Here is a 16725-nt window from a genome sequence, read left to right as displayed (position 1 = left end):
GTGAAAATTAGAAGAAAGCTTCCAGTTAAACATGGTTTGTCATATACAGTATTTAAGGAAATTAGCACCAGGTGCCAGATTACCAACAATAACTTTGATCTTCACTGTATACGCACACGTGCGCGCACACACACACACACACACACACAAAGACGTTCTGTTCAAAACTTTTGGGGATATTTTAAATGTTTTTGAATGAAGTCTAAACTGAAAAGTAAACCAATTTAAATGGATTTTAAAATTTAATTCATTGTGATATGGCTCTGATATTATAAGCTTTATTTAATCTTAGTTACATATTAAAATTGAGTTCAATTTTTAAAATAAATTGAGATTTTAAAATAAATGTTTTTTTTTATTCACTTATTCATTTATTTATTTTTCTCTTTACTTTTCTGTTTTGAAGAACTCCTGCCTCACTTGCCATCCTTTAACTTTGTGTGTACGAGCTTGCCTTTTTAAAGAAAACAATATAGTACTCGGAACTAATGCATTCATAAAATTACATTGCTTTTGTTCAAAACAACCTTTAAATGGCTGTGAGAGGCATGTGTGCATGTGTGTGTTAATGTCTGTATGAGACCGCATGAATGGACCAACTGAGCCTGATTGTGGTACCACTGTGCATCTGGCCTCCACATTACATCAAATATGTGTGACAGCCCCCCGAAGCCTTCAGGCTATTAGACCCCCCCCCTCCCCCCCAACTTTAACGGATGAGACCAATTAAGATAGAGTGCCACCGTTTAAAATCCCCATGTATCTGTGCTGTATTAGGCTTTACGTTACGTAAGCCAAAGGCCAGCGGGAATCAAGTCGAATTCTTAACAGGTAAGACAACGGCTTAAAAATCTTAAAGCACTATTTTAAAGTCTGGTGGATTAAATCATGACAATAAAATTCTGAAACCTCAATTTTCTACCTGGCATCCCTCAGAACAAAGCTAAGAATCAGGAGTGACTCCCTTGCTCTCTTCCTATCCATCATACACACTTATATAATGCTAATAAAAGACACAGCTTGCGATGAGGATATGATTTAGTGTGTCTTTGGAGTATTCAGAGTCATGTTGGAAAATAAGGGGAGGGGTGTGTACTAGAGACTGGACACACTCATGTGGAAAGGAGGATCTGGCCTGGAGCGGCTCATCCGACCCTCACAGCCCCATCTCGCTATAGTTACCACACGAGTCTGTTTATGTGTGTGTGTATATGTGTGTGTGGGGGGGGGGGGGTATGTGGGTAAAGTTAGCCATGCATAACCATGTATGAATGTGTGGGTGAGCAAAATGTCATACTTCTACTCCTATACATGTTGCTTGAACATCGATGACTATGCGGGTTCATTTAAGTGCTCATGTGATGAAGACTAAATCGCACGTGTGCCATGTTTGCGTGCACAATTTCCTTACAAAATCCCGAGGATGGACATGGATCCATCCCAGGGTGACAAACACATGCCGATGTAAATGTGTTTCAACGCACACACCTTGCATGACAGTGCTTCATTATGACAAATGGAAGCGGACATGTTCTGCCCTGCCGGCCCTCTTGTCACATCCTCCTGCAATGACACACAGCAGAGAGGGGGACAGCTCAGATTTATTCAAATAAAATAATATAAAGAGAAACAAACAACTCATACATAGCATTCATAACCTAAAAGATGTCAGCAGAGAAAAAACAAATATGTAGAGACTTCTACATTCACAGCATCACTATTATATCTGCCTTGTATTTCTCAGACATTATCTGCCTTGTATTTCAAAGTCATTTTCACATCTGGAGAGCTGTGAAAGTGCCCTGATGATCAGGTGATTGGGAATAAGGGACCGGCCAGTCAGGATATTTGGCTGGGTAGAACTCGACTTTGACTTTGGAGCTTCTGTCTCAGTTGCATCGTTAAATTTGGTTTGCTGCTAATCTTTTGTGACTACTTGATATATGCTCTCCTTTCGATGAGCAATTGTCCATGAATAATCAATCAAGTACTTGGTATATAGCCAGTAGAGTGTCTTTGCGGGTACTACAGCTGCAAAGGGGAAAAAATAAAATAAAATAAAATCTTTTCCTAAAAATTGCATCAAGTAATTCCAATGAAGGCAATGGACTCTCATGCTTACAAAAGTCTTGCCTGTTAATGTAGCCAGACTTGGGTTGAATCAGTGACCGGTGTCTGTTCTACTGAAACTCTCCATCAAGTAATGTTTTATTATCCATGACCAATCTCATTTCTTTATGGATACTGTGCCCGAACTCATCCATGCAAGCACAATGTTTGAAGATTAATGTAAAATGTAGGTACATAATTTACTCAAGACAAGTCAAGACAACCATTTATGACACCTTTGAGAACTTTAGTTAATGCATTAACTAAAATTAGCTACTGTAATAATAAGCAATTTGTTTGGTATTGTACTTATTGCGCTCTGTTAACAGAAAATACAACTGTTCATTGTTAGATCATGTCAGATCAGGTCTACAGAATTTTAGTAATGTATTCTATCAGTAAATGTATAAATTAACATTAAATTGATTAAATGCATATACATTTTTTAATTCATGTTAACTAATGTATTGTACTTAAATAATATTAACAAATGGAACACTAAACCGCTACCAAAATATGTAATAATAATAAGACAAATAGAAGTTTATACATAATAACACTAAAGTTCTCAAGAACAGCCGTGAAAATCACGTTTCCAGAGTCAAGCAGCATGCAGCTTGTTTCCTTTCATTCCACTTCCTTCCTTTCCTCCTTCATACTCAACTTCTCATTTATTTTACAGCCTTGGTTGGGTACCAGCAAGAACAGTGGCTCAACAGCCTAGTATGGTGTAGCATTTGAAAACCGACCACACGTTTAACATAAAGTACAATCAGGCTTAAACATGTACAATAATGATACATGCTGCACCATTCAACCCAGCGTTCTATCACCTATCACCACGGATGAATACTTAAGACTGAGCCCGAGGATAAAAGACAAGTGCATCTAGAACAAGAGTTTAGAGTCAGAAATGTTTCAGTGAGGCTGCGTTATGATGTGTTTTACAGCTTATTGCAACGTATTCTTAAATTGGTGGCTGGGGAAAGTAGATGCTGAGAGATACAGTTGTGATGAAGAGGACAAATGGTCACTTGGGCCCAGCTACCCTTAAAACAACCAGTTACTCCGAGGAACTCCGCAGTGTCAGAGAGAATTACAGCAGCCCTGTGGGATGGCAGGGTTGACACGTGTGGATGACAGAGTGAGGGGTCGTAATGGATTATCTGACACCCATTTCATGACATCACAACAAACCCACCTGCGCGGTCAATGTCAGATCATATGATCACGGTATGACTTTCCACTGGACCTAAAGACCATGACAAGGAGTTTACAGTGTTGATTTCATGCACCCTCATAATATATAGCATACCATTCACTTACTAAACAGTTGGCTGTAAATATCCCATTACACAGCCACTCAACAAATAAAAATTGAGATCCGTTTTCCAGCAAGTAGTTATATGTACATTTACATACTATACAGTGCATAATAAAACAAATTAAACAATGCATCTTTACGAAGCTATTTTTATAACTGAGAAATCTGGACATTTAACGTACATTAAAACAGTACATTAAAGATTGTTGTGAAGATTGTTGTAGGGCAAGTGTCAATGCTAATCTATCAAGCTAATATGTATTGTAGTACATCTAAAACACACATAAATGCTCATTATATGGACATTAATGGTCATTATAGTTGAAATGACATATGTGATTTTGTATCAATAGTATGTCAATAGTAATCAAGCACTAAAGAGAGAAACCATTAAAAACTCTTTGAGCCAAAGGGATTGCTTAGGGATCCAAAGGAGAACCAATGGGAGGACCCAATTTCTCACAATACCAGTCTTGAGAACCTTTAGGTCTCCCAGACAAATGGGAATGCAAACTGGAAATAGCCATTTGGAACTCTTGCTTGTATGCTATCAGCATAGTGTGTTAACACTACTGTCACCTATGTATTGTACAACAGGTGATTATTAAATATGTTTTAAAATTTACTTAATAGTATATTAATTATGAAAAAAATAAAAAGCACAGATTTAATAAGCAGCCTATTGAAGATAAAGCTAGTACGTTGCGCTGTTAAAGAACAAGACGTATTTGATTTCACAATCTAGCTTTGTTTATTTACCATTATTTGTAACAAATATAAAACTGTATTTATAAAGTTAAAATGACATCATAAGCAGACTACATAGGTTTTCTAATCAGGCACTGATATGGCACACAATAAATGGCTATTCAGCCAATGGAATTGCAAGGCCGATCTATTTGTGCAGTTGTTCATCAAGACACTGGTTTCAGTTATTGGTCTAATATACAACATTTCCAATGAGAGATAATGATTTTAAAGAAATATCTGACCACTGGGGGGCCTGCTTGGCCAATCACGATAGAGTATAATAAGCTCCCAATGGTTTCTATTTGTATAGACACACAGCATCCTTTAAATATGTACAATGTAGTATACGGGATATCTAGTAAAATGATATGGATATAAATAACTTGGCATGGGAAAACATTACCTCCTGTATTTTAAAATAAGCTTTCCTCATCAACACAGGGGTTTATAAATTAGCCTTGCCACAGTGCACCTGTGTGAGATGTTTGACAGCAAGAGATAAGCTTGCATAAGCAGGATGTGGCTAAGCTGAAGCCGTTCCCCTATGAGGCAGCGATCACCTTCAGCCGCTGAGAGAGGAAAGCCAGGGGTAGATGAAAACGGGCAACTGAGTGTGATTAGGTGCGTGCTTTCTGTACAATCAAGATGGCAGATGTGCCACTATGAATTACCTTGTAATGTTAGCGAACACTAATCCCTCGGCACATTCGTGCCCTTTGCTCCCTTTATCAATTTTTTATGAGCAGAGCGTGTTGTCAGAGATACCACAGACAAGGCCATGGGGAGATGAACTGTGCTATCAGCAGCCTAGCCATGCTAATTTTGTACTGAAACATTGTTACAGTGGTGACATTAAAATTCAGCTGGAACTAACTTGCAGTTTACATGCTGTCCGACTGTACTTGAGTAAACACATTTGACTCCATTTAACAAACGACAATAAATCTATGGTGTGTCTAAATGTTATTTTGGTTTGGTTATATATTGCCTTTGTTGATGGAGACCTTCCATCATACTAGTATTTGTTCAAAATTATTTTAAGCACACCATCTAATATACTGGTGTTTTAGTACTGCTACTTTATCGGAGTAGTTTCTGAGCAAATGGTTATTTATAAAGTTAAAGTAAGATGATGATACTATGGCTGATTACTTGGATTATATGTTTCTATTTGATGTATTTATAGATTTTTTTAAAATATTTGTTTTATTTGGATTACATTGTCCTGTTATTGTTAGCTAAAAGTAAAACCATTAAAAACTATCTGATTAATTAACATAAGGTATAATTTTAATTTAAACTTAATCAAATTAGAATTACATGTAAAAATTAGATGGCAACTTAAAATTAGAAATGCTGCCTTGGCAACTAACTTAAGTTGAAGCTGAATATTATAACTACTGAAAATAATAACAATAATATAAATGCATAAAAAGCTATTCAAAATGACTAAAGCACATAACAAAATTACTATAACTTAAAATGAAAATATAAATATAAAAGCTAATTCAAAATATTAATGCTAATAATAGTATATAAACAATACAAAAACATCACAGCTTATATTGCATTCATACAGTGTTAGTGTGTTATAGGTAGTGTGGAAGGTAAGGTATATACACTGTATTTCTGTGTGTGAAATTTGACTGAATTTGTAGCCTGCAGACTGGGGGGCAGTGGACGAGGAGGGTCGTTATTTTTAACTGCTTAAGTTTCTTGACAAACTCAGCTTATGTTGTCTCTTCCAGGTCCAGATGGACAGCTCTACTGATACCCTTGCTTATTCATTTAATGCCAGATAGAATAAACATTTTGAATGCCAATATATGTTTTTTCTTTGAGCACTTTTCTCTTTTCACTGGTTCCGGTCCAGCATCACATCCTCCCAGTTTGTCCTTTATCCGGAAACTGCACTAGGAGAGATTTGTCTCTCAGCTGATCTTTTGGTACTGTGTTCTGAATGACTTTAATGTGCTAATGACTCTGTTTAATGAAACCTTGTAAAATTCTGCACATGGTGAAGGAAGCCTAATTTAAAGGCTTGGAGATTTCTAGCTCACTAAAGTGCAGAACTGACGGCTCTGTTTGGGCCTTTCTCCATACTTCCTTACTGATTCAAGCTTTCCGGTGTGCAAAGCAAGATAGATATCTGATAAACAGATAATGTGCAAAATATAAAAAATTCCTGTATGGAAATATCCGTCACAGACCTCTCAACCGAGACACCCAATTTGCATTTAATCTCACTCAAATGATTATGAACTTTAGATCATTAGGTACAGTAAATACTGTCATTTTTAAAGATGCAAACTGAAAATGGATCCAAGAGAACAGGTAAAGCTATATGTGACCCTGGGGCACAAAACCAGTCTCAAGTTGCTTGGGTTTATTTGTAGCAATAGCCAAAAATACATTGAATGGGTCAAAATGATTGATTTTTCTTTTATGCCAAAAATCATTAGGACGTTAAGTAAAGATCATGTTCAATTAAGATATTTAGAAAATGTCATACCGCAAATATATCAAAACTAAATTTTTTATTAGTATGCATTACGGAGAACTTCATTTGGAGTAATTCAAAGGCGATTTTCTCATAATTTAGATTTTATTACACCCTCAGGTTCCAGATTTTCAATAGCTTTATCACGGTCAAATATTGTCCAATCATTACAAACCATACATAAATGGAAAGCTTATTCATTCAGCTTTCAGGTGATGTATAAATATCAATTTCGACTTATGACTGGTTTTGTGGTCCAGGGTCACATACTAGCTTTTCTAGTTCACAGTATCACCAAAGCAACCCTTTAGTCCTTGAGACTAATAACTTTATAATGGCAATGTCATACATCTGTGTATGGTAGATTGATTGCTGCAGCAATACAAGTCGGCCTGTCGCAATAATCAATATATCGACTTATGCAATATATGTATGTGACCGCAATAATGTTTTTGACTAAATATATTAAAAATTGATGTCACCTTGTTTTTAACATTCCACTTGCACCTGTGTCTTTTGCAGCTTCTCATACATAACGTCGTGTAGTCATGAGGTGCTAGTTCAAGAAGTGCTTCTACAAAAAAATAATAATAATCTGTGCCTTTGTGTATGGACAGTGATTGTGTTTTTCAGCAATAGTGTGTGCACCCATGTCAGGGAAAAATATGTAGATGGAAAATCTCCATACATGTTTTCTTTGTGCATTTTTCTTTTTTTTTTCACTTTTTACTTTTTCTAAATATTCTTAAAAATTAAAAGTTTGTTGTCATGTAGTCAAGTGTGTAGGCCTTCTTGCATTATAAATGCTGTTACATTATGATTATATATTCAGTGGCATAAAATGGTCGTTAAAATGATAATAACGTTGCGTATCGCAACTATTTCTAGGGCAATATATCGTACAACAAAAAGTTGTTATTGTGGCAGGCCTAAGTACCAGATATACTGGAGACAACAAAACTACACAACAGCTCATAAATCTAGAACACATTTACACGGCTCTTAAAGCTAGAAGGTGGCATAAGCTGTCAAGATTTTTCTGACCTTTTTAAACATTTATGCTCATGTATATTAGGCCAAGCCGATATCAGCCTAATGTTAAGAAGTATTTACATTAGCCCACCTCAAGTTGATATGTTAGTTAGGAGGTGTTTTATATGGCTAGGCTTATGTGATGGCTATGGTCCATATGCAGTGTGCACTTACATATGAAGTTTACAGGAAGACATTTCTAAAGATCAGAGGCTATAAGCAGCTGGGGGGAAAATCTCCTGTGTTTAATGTAAAGCTGCAGCTTCACGGAGCTGAGAAAGCGTCAGCTGAACTGCTCTGCCATCTAGAGGCACGACCGGAGCATACGAGGCCTACCTCTTGTCAGAATCACTAATTACATGGTGAATTGCCTGTCACGAGCAGTATATTTAGTACTGACGGTGATATTAGTCATAGTAATGAGTCTTTTTCTCAGCCTGGATGGTTTTAGTCTATCACCAGGAACATTAAGGTAATAACAAATCCTAGCAGGCTACCGCTTCTCACTCCTGCCTAATCAAAGCTATCCATTCAACACACGCAGTGAGGTGTGCAACGAACACCACAGATATCCTCAAACACAAAACTGTGGACCGTAAGTCAGGTTAGATCAGCCTTCAGAATCTTTAGTCGTGGAGGTTCAGTGTGCGCAGATCTGTACAACTAACATTACAAGTTTGGAGAAAAGATGGCAGTTTACCCAGTGTTAACCAGCGTGACTAGCTGTAATAAAGTTGATTGCAGAAAGCGTTCACGCTAAAGTGGTTGGTACAATCACGGCCACCTTAGGAAAGATTCCCACTGAGATGTTTTTGCAACTCGACGATGAGCTCCAGGGGGTTTCTACTTGAAATTCTCTTATTATGCCCCTCCGGTTAAGCATCGGGAGACTGATAACAGGAAAATTATGAGGAGGCAAAAGAGAAGAATCCCTCCCCGTGCTTTCTGGCAGTGTCTGGTGGTTCCACACTCCTCAGCCCTGTCTGTGTGACTGCCTGAGCCATTTTCCCACAGCACCGGCTGTGATGTTTATTCCTTTTGTTTTAGGGAACAGATAATTCCCATGGGTGGAGCAGACGATTGTTTTATAGACACTATTCTCTCTTTATAAAAACGTACTAATGCTCCATTAATTGAATTACTAATCTTGTCAAGCATTAGCATTGCACGACAGGTTAAAGAATAATTAATTCATTAACCACTTTAAAGTTTTAATATTGAACAGATAGCTACTACAGTAGTTTTGGATGAAAGAGCTAATGTTCATTGTTATGACATGAAGGTGAAGGAGCTGCAGTTAGTAGGCCTAGTATAAAGAAGATGAGCCTGTTTAGGATGACAGTCATAATGCTGCAAGGTTAAAACGTTAAATCTATCAACTGAGACGCTAACGTTAAAGAGGTGTTGAAATACTATTTCATGCATACTGAGTTTTTTACACTGTTAAAGAGTTGGATTTCCATGCTAAACATGGACAAAGTTTCAAAAATTAAGTTGTACGTTTGAAGGAGTATTTTTGTTCCAAAAAAAACCTCTTCCGGTTTGTCACAAGTTTCGGAAAGTTTTTTTTCGAGTATGGCTCTGTGTGACGTTAGATGGAGCGGAATTTCCTTATATGGGTCCTGAGGACACTTCTGCCTGAAGAGCATGCGCTCCCATAGAGCAGAGCAGAGACATTCACTGATCAGAGCGAGAGCGAAATGTCACAAAAGAAGTGTGTTTTTGGTTGCGAGGGCAAGACAACCCGGCACAGATTACCAAAAAAAACAAAAAAAAAAACATCAAGGGACCAGTGGACGGAGTTTATTTTTAAAGAGCATCAATGGAGTTGTGCAAGTGTTTTTGTTTGTTCCCTGCATTTCGAAGATGCTTGTTTTACAAACAAGGCCCAGTTTGACGCCGGATTTGCATATCGTTTATTTCTTAAGGATAATGCAGTCCCAACGAAAAAGGGTCACGATCGTGTGTTGGAACCGCAGGCGGTGAGTAAAACTGCTTCAAATATCTCTGTGTTGTTAACTTAGCTATCGGTGCATAAGCACATCAAGTAAACCTCTTGTACAGCTTTAAAGAAAAGAAAAAGAGGACATAAAGTGGAACTTAGTCATTTTCCAAAACCGCTAAGTGTAACGGAGACCAGCAAGTAGTGCTGTGCAGGTAAACCTCACCGATCTCAAGAGACGCACTAGCAACAGACGCTAGTGGCTGTAGCCATTTAGCCTCCTTGTTAGAGGAGACCCGGGTTCGAGCCCCGCTCAGAGCAAGTGCGAGGAGCGTCAGAAAGGACCCGGGAGAGAGGGGTTACATAAGCAAATACAGTTTCAATACATACCACATAGAGACGCTGTTGTAGTCGTTGCTGCTGCTGCTCTCGTTCAGTTTCAGCCTCGGGATCTGATTCTGGATCATAAATATATGCTGAATCTGACCGTTAGCCATGGTTTGTTTTGGATTATGTTTTCTTTTTCCTCACGGTAATGTCACAGCTTCCAAACGCTCTCAACGCAAAAGCCTACTGGCGCTCGTGATTCTTTAGCTCCGCCCACACATCACGCCTCCAGCTGCTCGTGTTTTAAAAGAAAAAAATCGGCACAGACTATTTTTCTCTTATAAATATAATAAAACTAAATACTTTTTGGAGATATGAAGGATGCAGTACTACTCTATAGGTACTCAAGATTAACAGGATATTGAGTGAAAATTAGCATTCACCCCCCCCCCCCCCCCCCCCCCCATTAATTAAGTGTGCTTTCACACTTGGTTCACTTGCTTGGTCCGAACCCGAGTTTGTTTGCTCCCCCCTCCCCCTGCCCCCGCTGGACTGTGTCCATATTATAATATTTGAGTCCGAACCACGGTTCGCTTGCGTCATCAAGCCAGCAGCTGTTTACCCCATTGCTTGGTAACGACAGCACAGGAGAAGGCGGCAAATGCAAAACATTACTCTGTGCACTTTTATGTATTACGTTTTTGAACTATTCGTTTTGTTCATAAAGCTTCAGTACATAAAGGCACTTGCGTCTGTCCTACGAATTTACTGAAAATGCTCTAAAGAACGTTGAAGGCGAACATAAATGAGATGTACAGCTCTCTGCTTGCAGCGCGTCAGTCACACTCATCAGGAAAGTGAGTGAAACACACACACAAACACACATTTTCATCAAATAATTTGTCATTAAAAGCGGTTCACTTCTGCAATTTGGTACGATTGCATTCACATAAGCAGTGAACCGTACCAGAGTTCACATGAAGTGTACCCCAGACCACCGTTTTTAAGTGGACTCGGGTACGGTTCACTGGTGCGCATCCGAGTACGGAAGACAGCATTCACATCATCCAAACAAACCGAATTCTGACGTCAATCGACACCGGGTGAGCACCAAAAGTGCTAGTGTGAAAGCACCCTAAATGAACCGTGCCAGGACCTTTCAGCTCCGATGGAATGAAAAGCAAATGTAACCCGTCAACCAGAAGAGGACTAAACTATCTGAGGGAAACTTAATAACAAATGACAAACACTCCCGTAGTTTAAAGCGATTCAGTTTAGTTTGGTTTAAAAAATGTCTGTATACAGTACAGTATTTCATTTTCTCCCAGTACATACTAACGCGTGACTCATTCAGTGAGAACGTACAACTAGACGTATTTACAGCGCCAAGCAATCATTCCAACAAAACAAACATGAAAACGTAACAAACATGTACTACTCACTACTGGCAGCCGCTACGGTTCAAGAGGTAGCTTCCACAGTTAGACAACACATCCCATTTTTGATTAGGTGTGTCCTACAAAAATAATTTACAACAAACTGTCATCCCTAAACGTCACACACACACACACACACACACACACGATTTGGAATTCTGTCAGTTCTCTTAGCTAAGACCTGCAAGGCTTGTCAGTTGATGCCAGAGCTTATATGACTGGCAATATGGCATCCACTCTGCAAACATATTAGAAGACCAAAGGATGGTGTTGACACTTGGTATCTAAGGCAAACAAACCCACATTTCCTTTCACTTAAATTCCTGAACATACATGGACAAAGGTGTACAAAAGAAATCATGATGATATATTCCTGAACACAAAGACACACTGGTCCCCTTGTCCATCTCACATAACATAGCTCAATGGCAACTTGAACATCAATATATCATACAGATATACTCAAATGTTACTGTATGGATGTAAAGTGCAGAGAGAGAGAAGAAAAAAAGGGTTTTCATAAGGAAAGTTTTAAATGTTAAAGACCTTTGTACAAAGAATGTTAGTGTTTGTGTAGGGATGCACAGCATTCAAGATTTTGAAAATGTATTAAATTAGGACTGAACAATATTGGATATTTGTGCATGCTATTCTATCTATTTTTACATTTAGATTACTTTTGCCACCATCTAATTTTCACTTTAATTTTCACATTAATATCAGCCATTTATAGTTTATCAACCATAACTTAATCATCATCATCCTACATTTGTTAGAATATTAATACTGTCGCATCCCCTTTTTTGTGTTACATATAATAAGATGTATAGTCAGATTATTTGGACAGGATTATAATAATTTGAAAACCCTTTTTTACTCTACCCAGTGTACAAAATACATATCGAAATGATCTAGTGACATTCTTGTCAGGAATAAAACAAGTGTAGTTTGACATTCATTCATCCAAGCATTTCCATGTCTTACAATAAATTATTAGAAACTTACTAGTGATTAAGGAAGCGTTCTGGTCAAGACATCCAAATGTAATTTTAGAAGATAAATTAAAGACAATTTCTTTTAATAAACAGTTGGTAAAGTACTGGCATAAATGGATCACTCAGCTGAACGGAGGGCATTGTGGAAAAGATTATGATTTTTAGTATCACCTGTAGAATCAACAAGGAAGGAATGAATGCTTTTCAGAAATAACAGCCACCATAAACTTTGAGGAAACACAAGACAGTGTGAACATAAAACTTGTACATTACATTCTCATCGGCGTACTGGAACTCCAGTTTAAGGAGAAACTTTGCTACATAGAACGGGATCGCCCGCCACAGTCAGGATTTATGAGAGAAAAACAATCAACATCACTAAAAACAGTGGCACATACATCCCTGCTTTAAATCAAAAGGACAAACATTTGGAAGAATAAAAGTGAAAATATATATTTTTCTTTTCTAAAAATGCCCCGAGAAACTGAACCGTTCTACTTTCTTGCTAACTTAAAAGGCAGGCACTGGGAGATAAGATCAATGGTGTCCATCAACTGTCAATCAGCCCTGGGTGCTAATGCAACCGAATTTGGGGGACATGAAACAGAAAACAAGACATGTTGTATGTTGACAACATTTGGCTCAGTGAGTCTTTCTGTATTGTCAGCTTCCCTTTTCATGGATTCAGACTACATTCATTCTCTCTCTCTATCACACACACACACACACACACACACACACACACACACACACACACACAAGTGTGAAAAGAGAGAAAGTGCTTCTGGTCTGTTTGTGTTTCCAAGGCTCTGCAGCCATGTGTCCAGCCCCTCCCCGTCCTCGGTCCTTGAGGAGCAGGGACACTCCACACCCTGGAGGGCTGTGTGAGGAAGTGAGTGTGTGATGCTCCGGGCTGTGAGCTCAGTCTGTCATGTGGGGGATGTTATAAGAGTAGTGCACTAGAGGGAGGCCACGGCTCTGACAGAAACAGGCTCGGCCGCACGCCTGCACCTGCTCCGAACTGTCCGACACAAATGAGTCGCCCTCGTCTCCATATTCGGACTGAGCGGAAAGCGTCCCGTTGTCTGGCCAGTACCCCTCTGAGCTCAAGCACTCCGGTGCGTTCGCCATCAAAGCCGGGCAGCTGTGGGACTTAACTAAATATCTGCAGGCGGAGGAAGAGGAGGAAGCAGAAGAAGAAGATGTGCTGATGTGGAGAGCGGCGTCACAGTGTTCGCACATTCCCTGATTGTCGCCGTGGAGCTTCGTGTACATGCCACAGTCGCTAGACAGGCCTTCAACATTATCAGATACTGCTGAACCCCCTGCTACGGTCCCTTTAGTAACAGCTTTACCAACCAGCCCGCCACAACCTCCAGCCCTCCCCTGTCCTCTAAGGCGAAGCCAGTCGTATCTGAAGGAGGGACTGAAGCAGACGTAGAGCACGGGGTTCAAGCAGGCAGAGAGAGGAAAGAATATGAGCGTCACAGATTTGGCCATCTCTGGTCCGCCTACTGCATTACTGGTCCCGGCCAGCAGGGGAGCGAAAGAGAAAGCCGCCACCGGACAGAAGAAGATGCAGTTGGTGAAGATCAGCCAGGCGATGTGCCTGACAGATCCAGCCTGCTCAGGGTCAGCCAGCTGGGCACGGCCCAACCTGCAGTATAACCGCGTATAGACCACCACACTCAGCAGGTACGCTAATGTGTTCATTAGCACCAGGGCCACTGTGAACCCCAGGCCTGGTCCGGGACCTCCAGAGAAGGGCAAGCAGAGAGGAGAGCCCATGGCTGATCCGTGATACAGACTGAGGCAGGCCGCTGCAACAGATACCAATCCCAACAAGAGTGCTGTGATACCAAATCTCCTTCGTCTTTCCCTCCTTTGGCCACTGGATCTCAGAGCTCCTGCCTTCCCCATTAGAGCCCTCACAGCCAAGCAACGCTCCACCGCAGCTAATGCCAGCAGCAGGACGGCCCACTCAGAGGAAAACACAGCGAGGAAACCCACAACCTGACACCCAGCGCCTGTTTCCCACCACACACCATACTCGGCAAATGAGCCCCAGGTGACCGCGTCCAGGAGTGTCAGTGCTGCCACGTACACCCCTGTCAGCAAGTTAGCAGAGGCCAGGAGTGCCACCAGGAGGCGGGCCGGGGAGTGAGGGGAAGTGCGTGGGGAGAAGGTGGCTGCAAGGACCAGGCAGTTGAAGAGGAGCGCCGCCAGGCAGATAAACCACACGGTCAATCGAATCATCCAGCTTCCCAACAAGTGTTCACAAGGTTTAAATGCCCCTGAAAGACAAAAACATACAGAGAGAGACACATCAATCCAAAGTATGAGAGGTGCAAAAGAGACTAAATCACAATGCTAAAAAAAAAAAAAAACACGTCAAAAGGTTTTGGGCATGGTTAATATTTTGGAAAGAAGTCTCTTATATGCTCCCCAAGGCTGAATTTATTTCATAAATCAACACGGGAAAACAGTAATATTGGGAAATAATATTACAATGTAAAATATATTTTAAAAAGTAATTTATTCCTGTGATGCAAAGCTGAATTTTCAGCATTATAACTCCAGTCTTCTGTCACATGATCCTTCAGAAATCGTTCTAATATGCTGATTTGGTGCTTAAAAACCTTTCTTATTAATATAACATATCAGATGTTTGAAAATAGTCTTTGATGAATAGGAAGTTCATAAGAACATTTACAATAATCATTAAATTATTCGTGTTTTTAAAGATTTTTGTGACCGTTAGATGACGGCAAATGTAATCTAAATGCTTAAATAATGGAAATTAGAATTTAAACATCCAGTATCAAGAATCAACCCCTGTATATACAATATTGTTTCATACCAATTTATAAAACAAAGAATAATGCATGCATGTACATCTCTATTACACAGTATAGATGGGTTATGTGGCACTAATCTGTATCTCATAACATTACATTACCCAGAGTTCACTGGCTGTAGCAAAAGAAGAGAAATATAGGGTTTTATTTTGTATTTACCAGGTGAAGGTGAGCAGTGCATGACCAGAGGAATCGTTTCCATCTCCTCCTCACCACCTAACATGTATATTTATATGAATGTCAGTTACGAGAATCATAGTACCACACATAAATATGGCCAGACCACTTCATTCAGTCAAATGCGGCCACAAACACCAAGCAGCAATCTGCTTAGCTTAACTGCATTAAAGTGCACACCAAAAAGTCATACCAAATGCACTTTTCCGCTCGTCATCCTGCGCTGGGTTAACTGCACTGTCACAAGCCACAAAAGCACAACACTGGTAGGCATAGGGAACCGTTATAGACCTGTGGGGACAAAGAGAGAGAGAAAGTGAGTGAGCGAGAGAGAGAGAGAGAGAGAGAGAGAGAGAGAGAAACTCCTTGGGAAGACCCAAAGAGTTACTGAATTATCTGGGTTTTGATCAAAGAAAGGCTCAAGGTCTCTCTGATTTCTTGAGAACACTGTGAGTGTGATTACGGAGTCCAGGTGAAGGTAGGGATGTCACGTCATTATTCATATAAACTGAACTGGGACACAGGAGCAACCTTAATGACCCGTAATCAGTCTCGGCTCCTGAGCAGGGGCTGTGAAGAGCTCTTACCGGAGTTTAGGCAGACTCTTAGACATCAGACCGTTCCTCAGCTCCATGTTTCCGGTCAGTTTAAGCTGGTTCAGTGCACTCAGTCCTGTAGTAGGAACACTAGCTAGGGAGTTCAGACTGAGATCCCTAATGACATGACGGAAAAAAAGAGCATTATATTCATGTACACACACACACACACACACACACAAGAAATTCCTTCATTGTTTAATCAGAGATGCCCTGGTTGAGAAACTGCATCACAGTACTTTTGATATCTCTAAACAGCAATGTATGATCAATTAAATCAAGATTATATTTTCAATTCCCCGGCAGTTTTTCCACTGAAATGCTATGAATGTGAATAACTATGAGAGAAGACTCTATGACAGAACACTCACAGGTTGGTGAGAGCGCTGAGAGAAAGGAAAGCATCTCTGTGGATGAACTTGATCTGGTTTCTGCTCAGGTCTCTATAGAGCGATAAGAAAACAAACAGATAAACAAGCTAAACATATACAGATTACTCTGGGTAAAGATTCAGAATTCAGGGCAAGCCTTGTGCAATTCACTATGAGAAGTTCAGTCAGAGTGTGATTACCGAACTGCTGTTGTTCATTTCATTAAAAAAGTCATAAGTTGGTCATTTTACCCTAATTTTATCATTGCCTTGAAGCCCTCTTAACCATGGTCAAAAATACAGTAATCT

At 39.7% G+C, this 16725-nt stretch overlaps 1 protein-coding gene across 1 annotated transcript in view; it reads right to left on the bottom strand.

Annotated features, from left to right (window-relative positions):
* Positions 1-11224: 11224 nt before the first annotated feature.
* The window catches only part of LOC113051554 (leucine-rich repeat-containing G-protein coupled receptor 4-like), a 46706-nt gene continuing 41205 nt past the window's right edge, over positions 11225-16725 (bottom strand). Inside the window, exons 15-19 of the mRNA XM_026215420.1 lie at positions 16418-16489; positions 16038-16163; positions 15644-15741; positions 15433-15489; positions 11225-14709 (exon numbers count right to left, since the gene is read on the bottom strand). Coding sequence (XP_026071205.1) covers positions 13337-14709; positions 15433-15489; positions 15644-15741; positions 16038-16163; positions 16418-16489 — 1726 coding nt within the window. The 3' untranslated portion in view covers positions 11225-13336. The remainder of the gene's footprint in view (positions 14710-15432; positions 15490-15643; positions 15742-16037; positions 16164-16417; positions 16490-16725) is intronic.

The sequence above is a fragment of the Carassius auratus genome, chromosome 32 (assembly GCF_003368295.1).
Source record: "Carassius auratus strain Wakin chromosome 32, ASM336829v1, whole genome shotgun sequence".
Taxonomy (NCBI): Eukaryota; Metazoa; Chordata; class Actinopteri; order Cypriniformes; family Cyprinidae; genus Carassius; species Carassius auratus.
The sequence above is the reverse complement of the archived record's forward strand: the minus strand, read 5'-3'. Positions and strand labels throughout refer to the sequence as shown.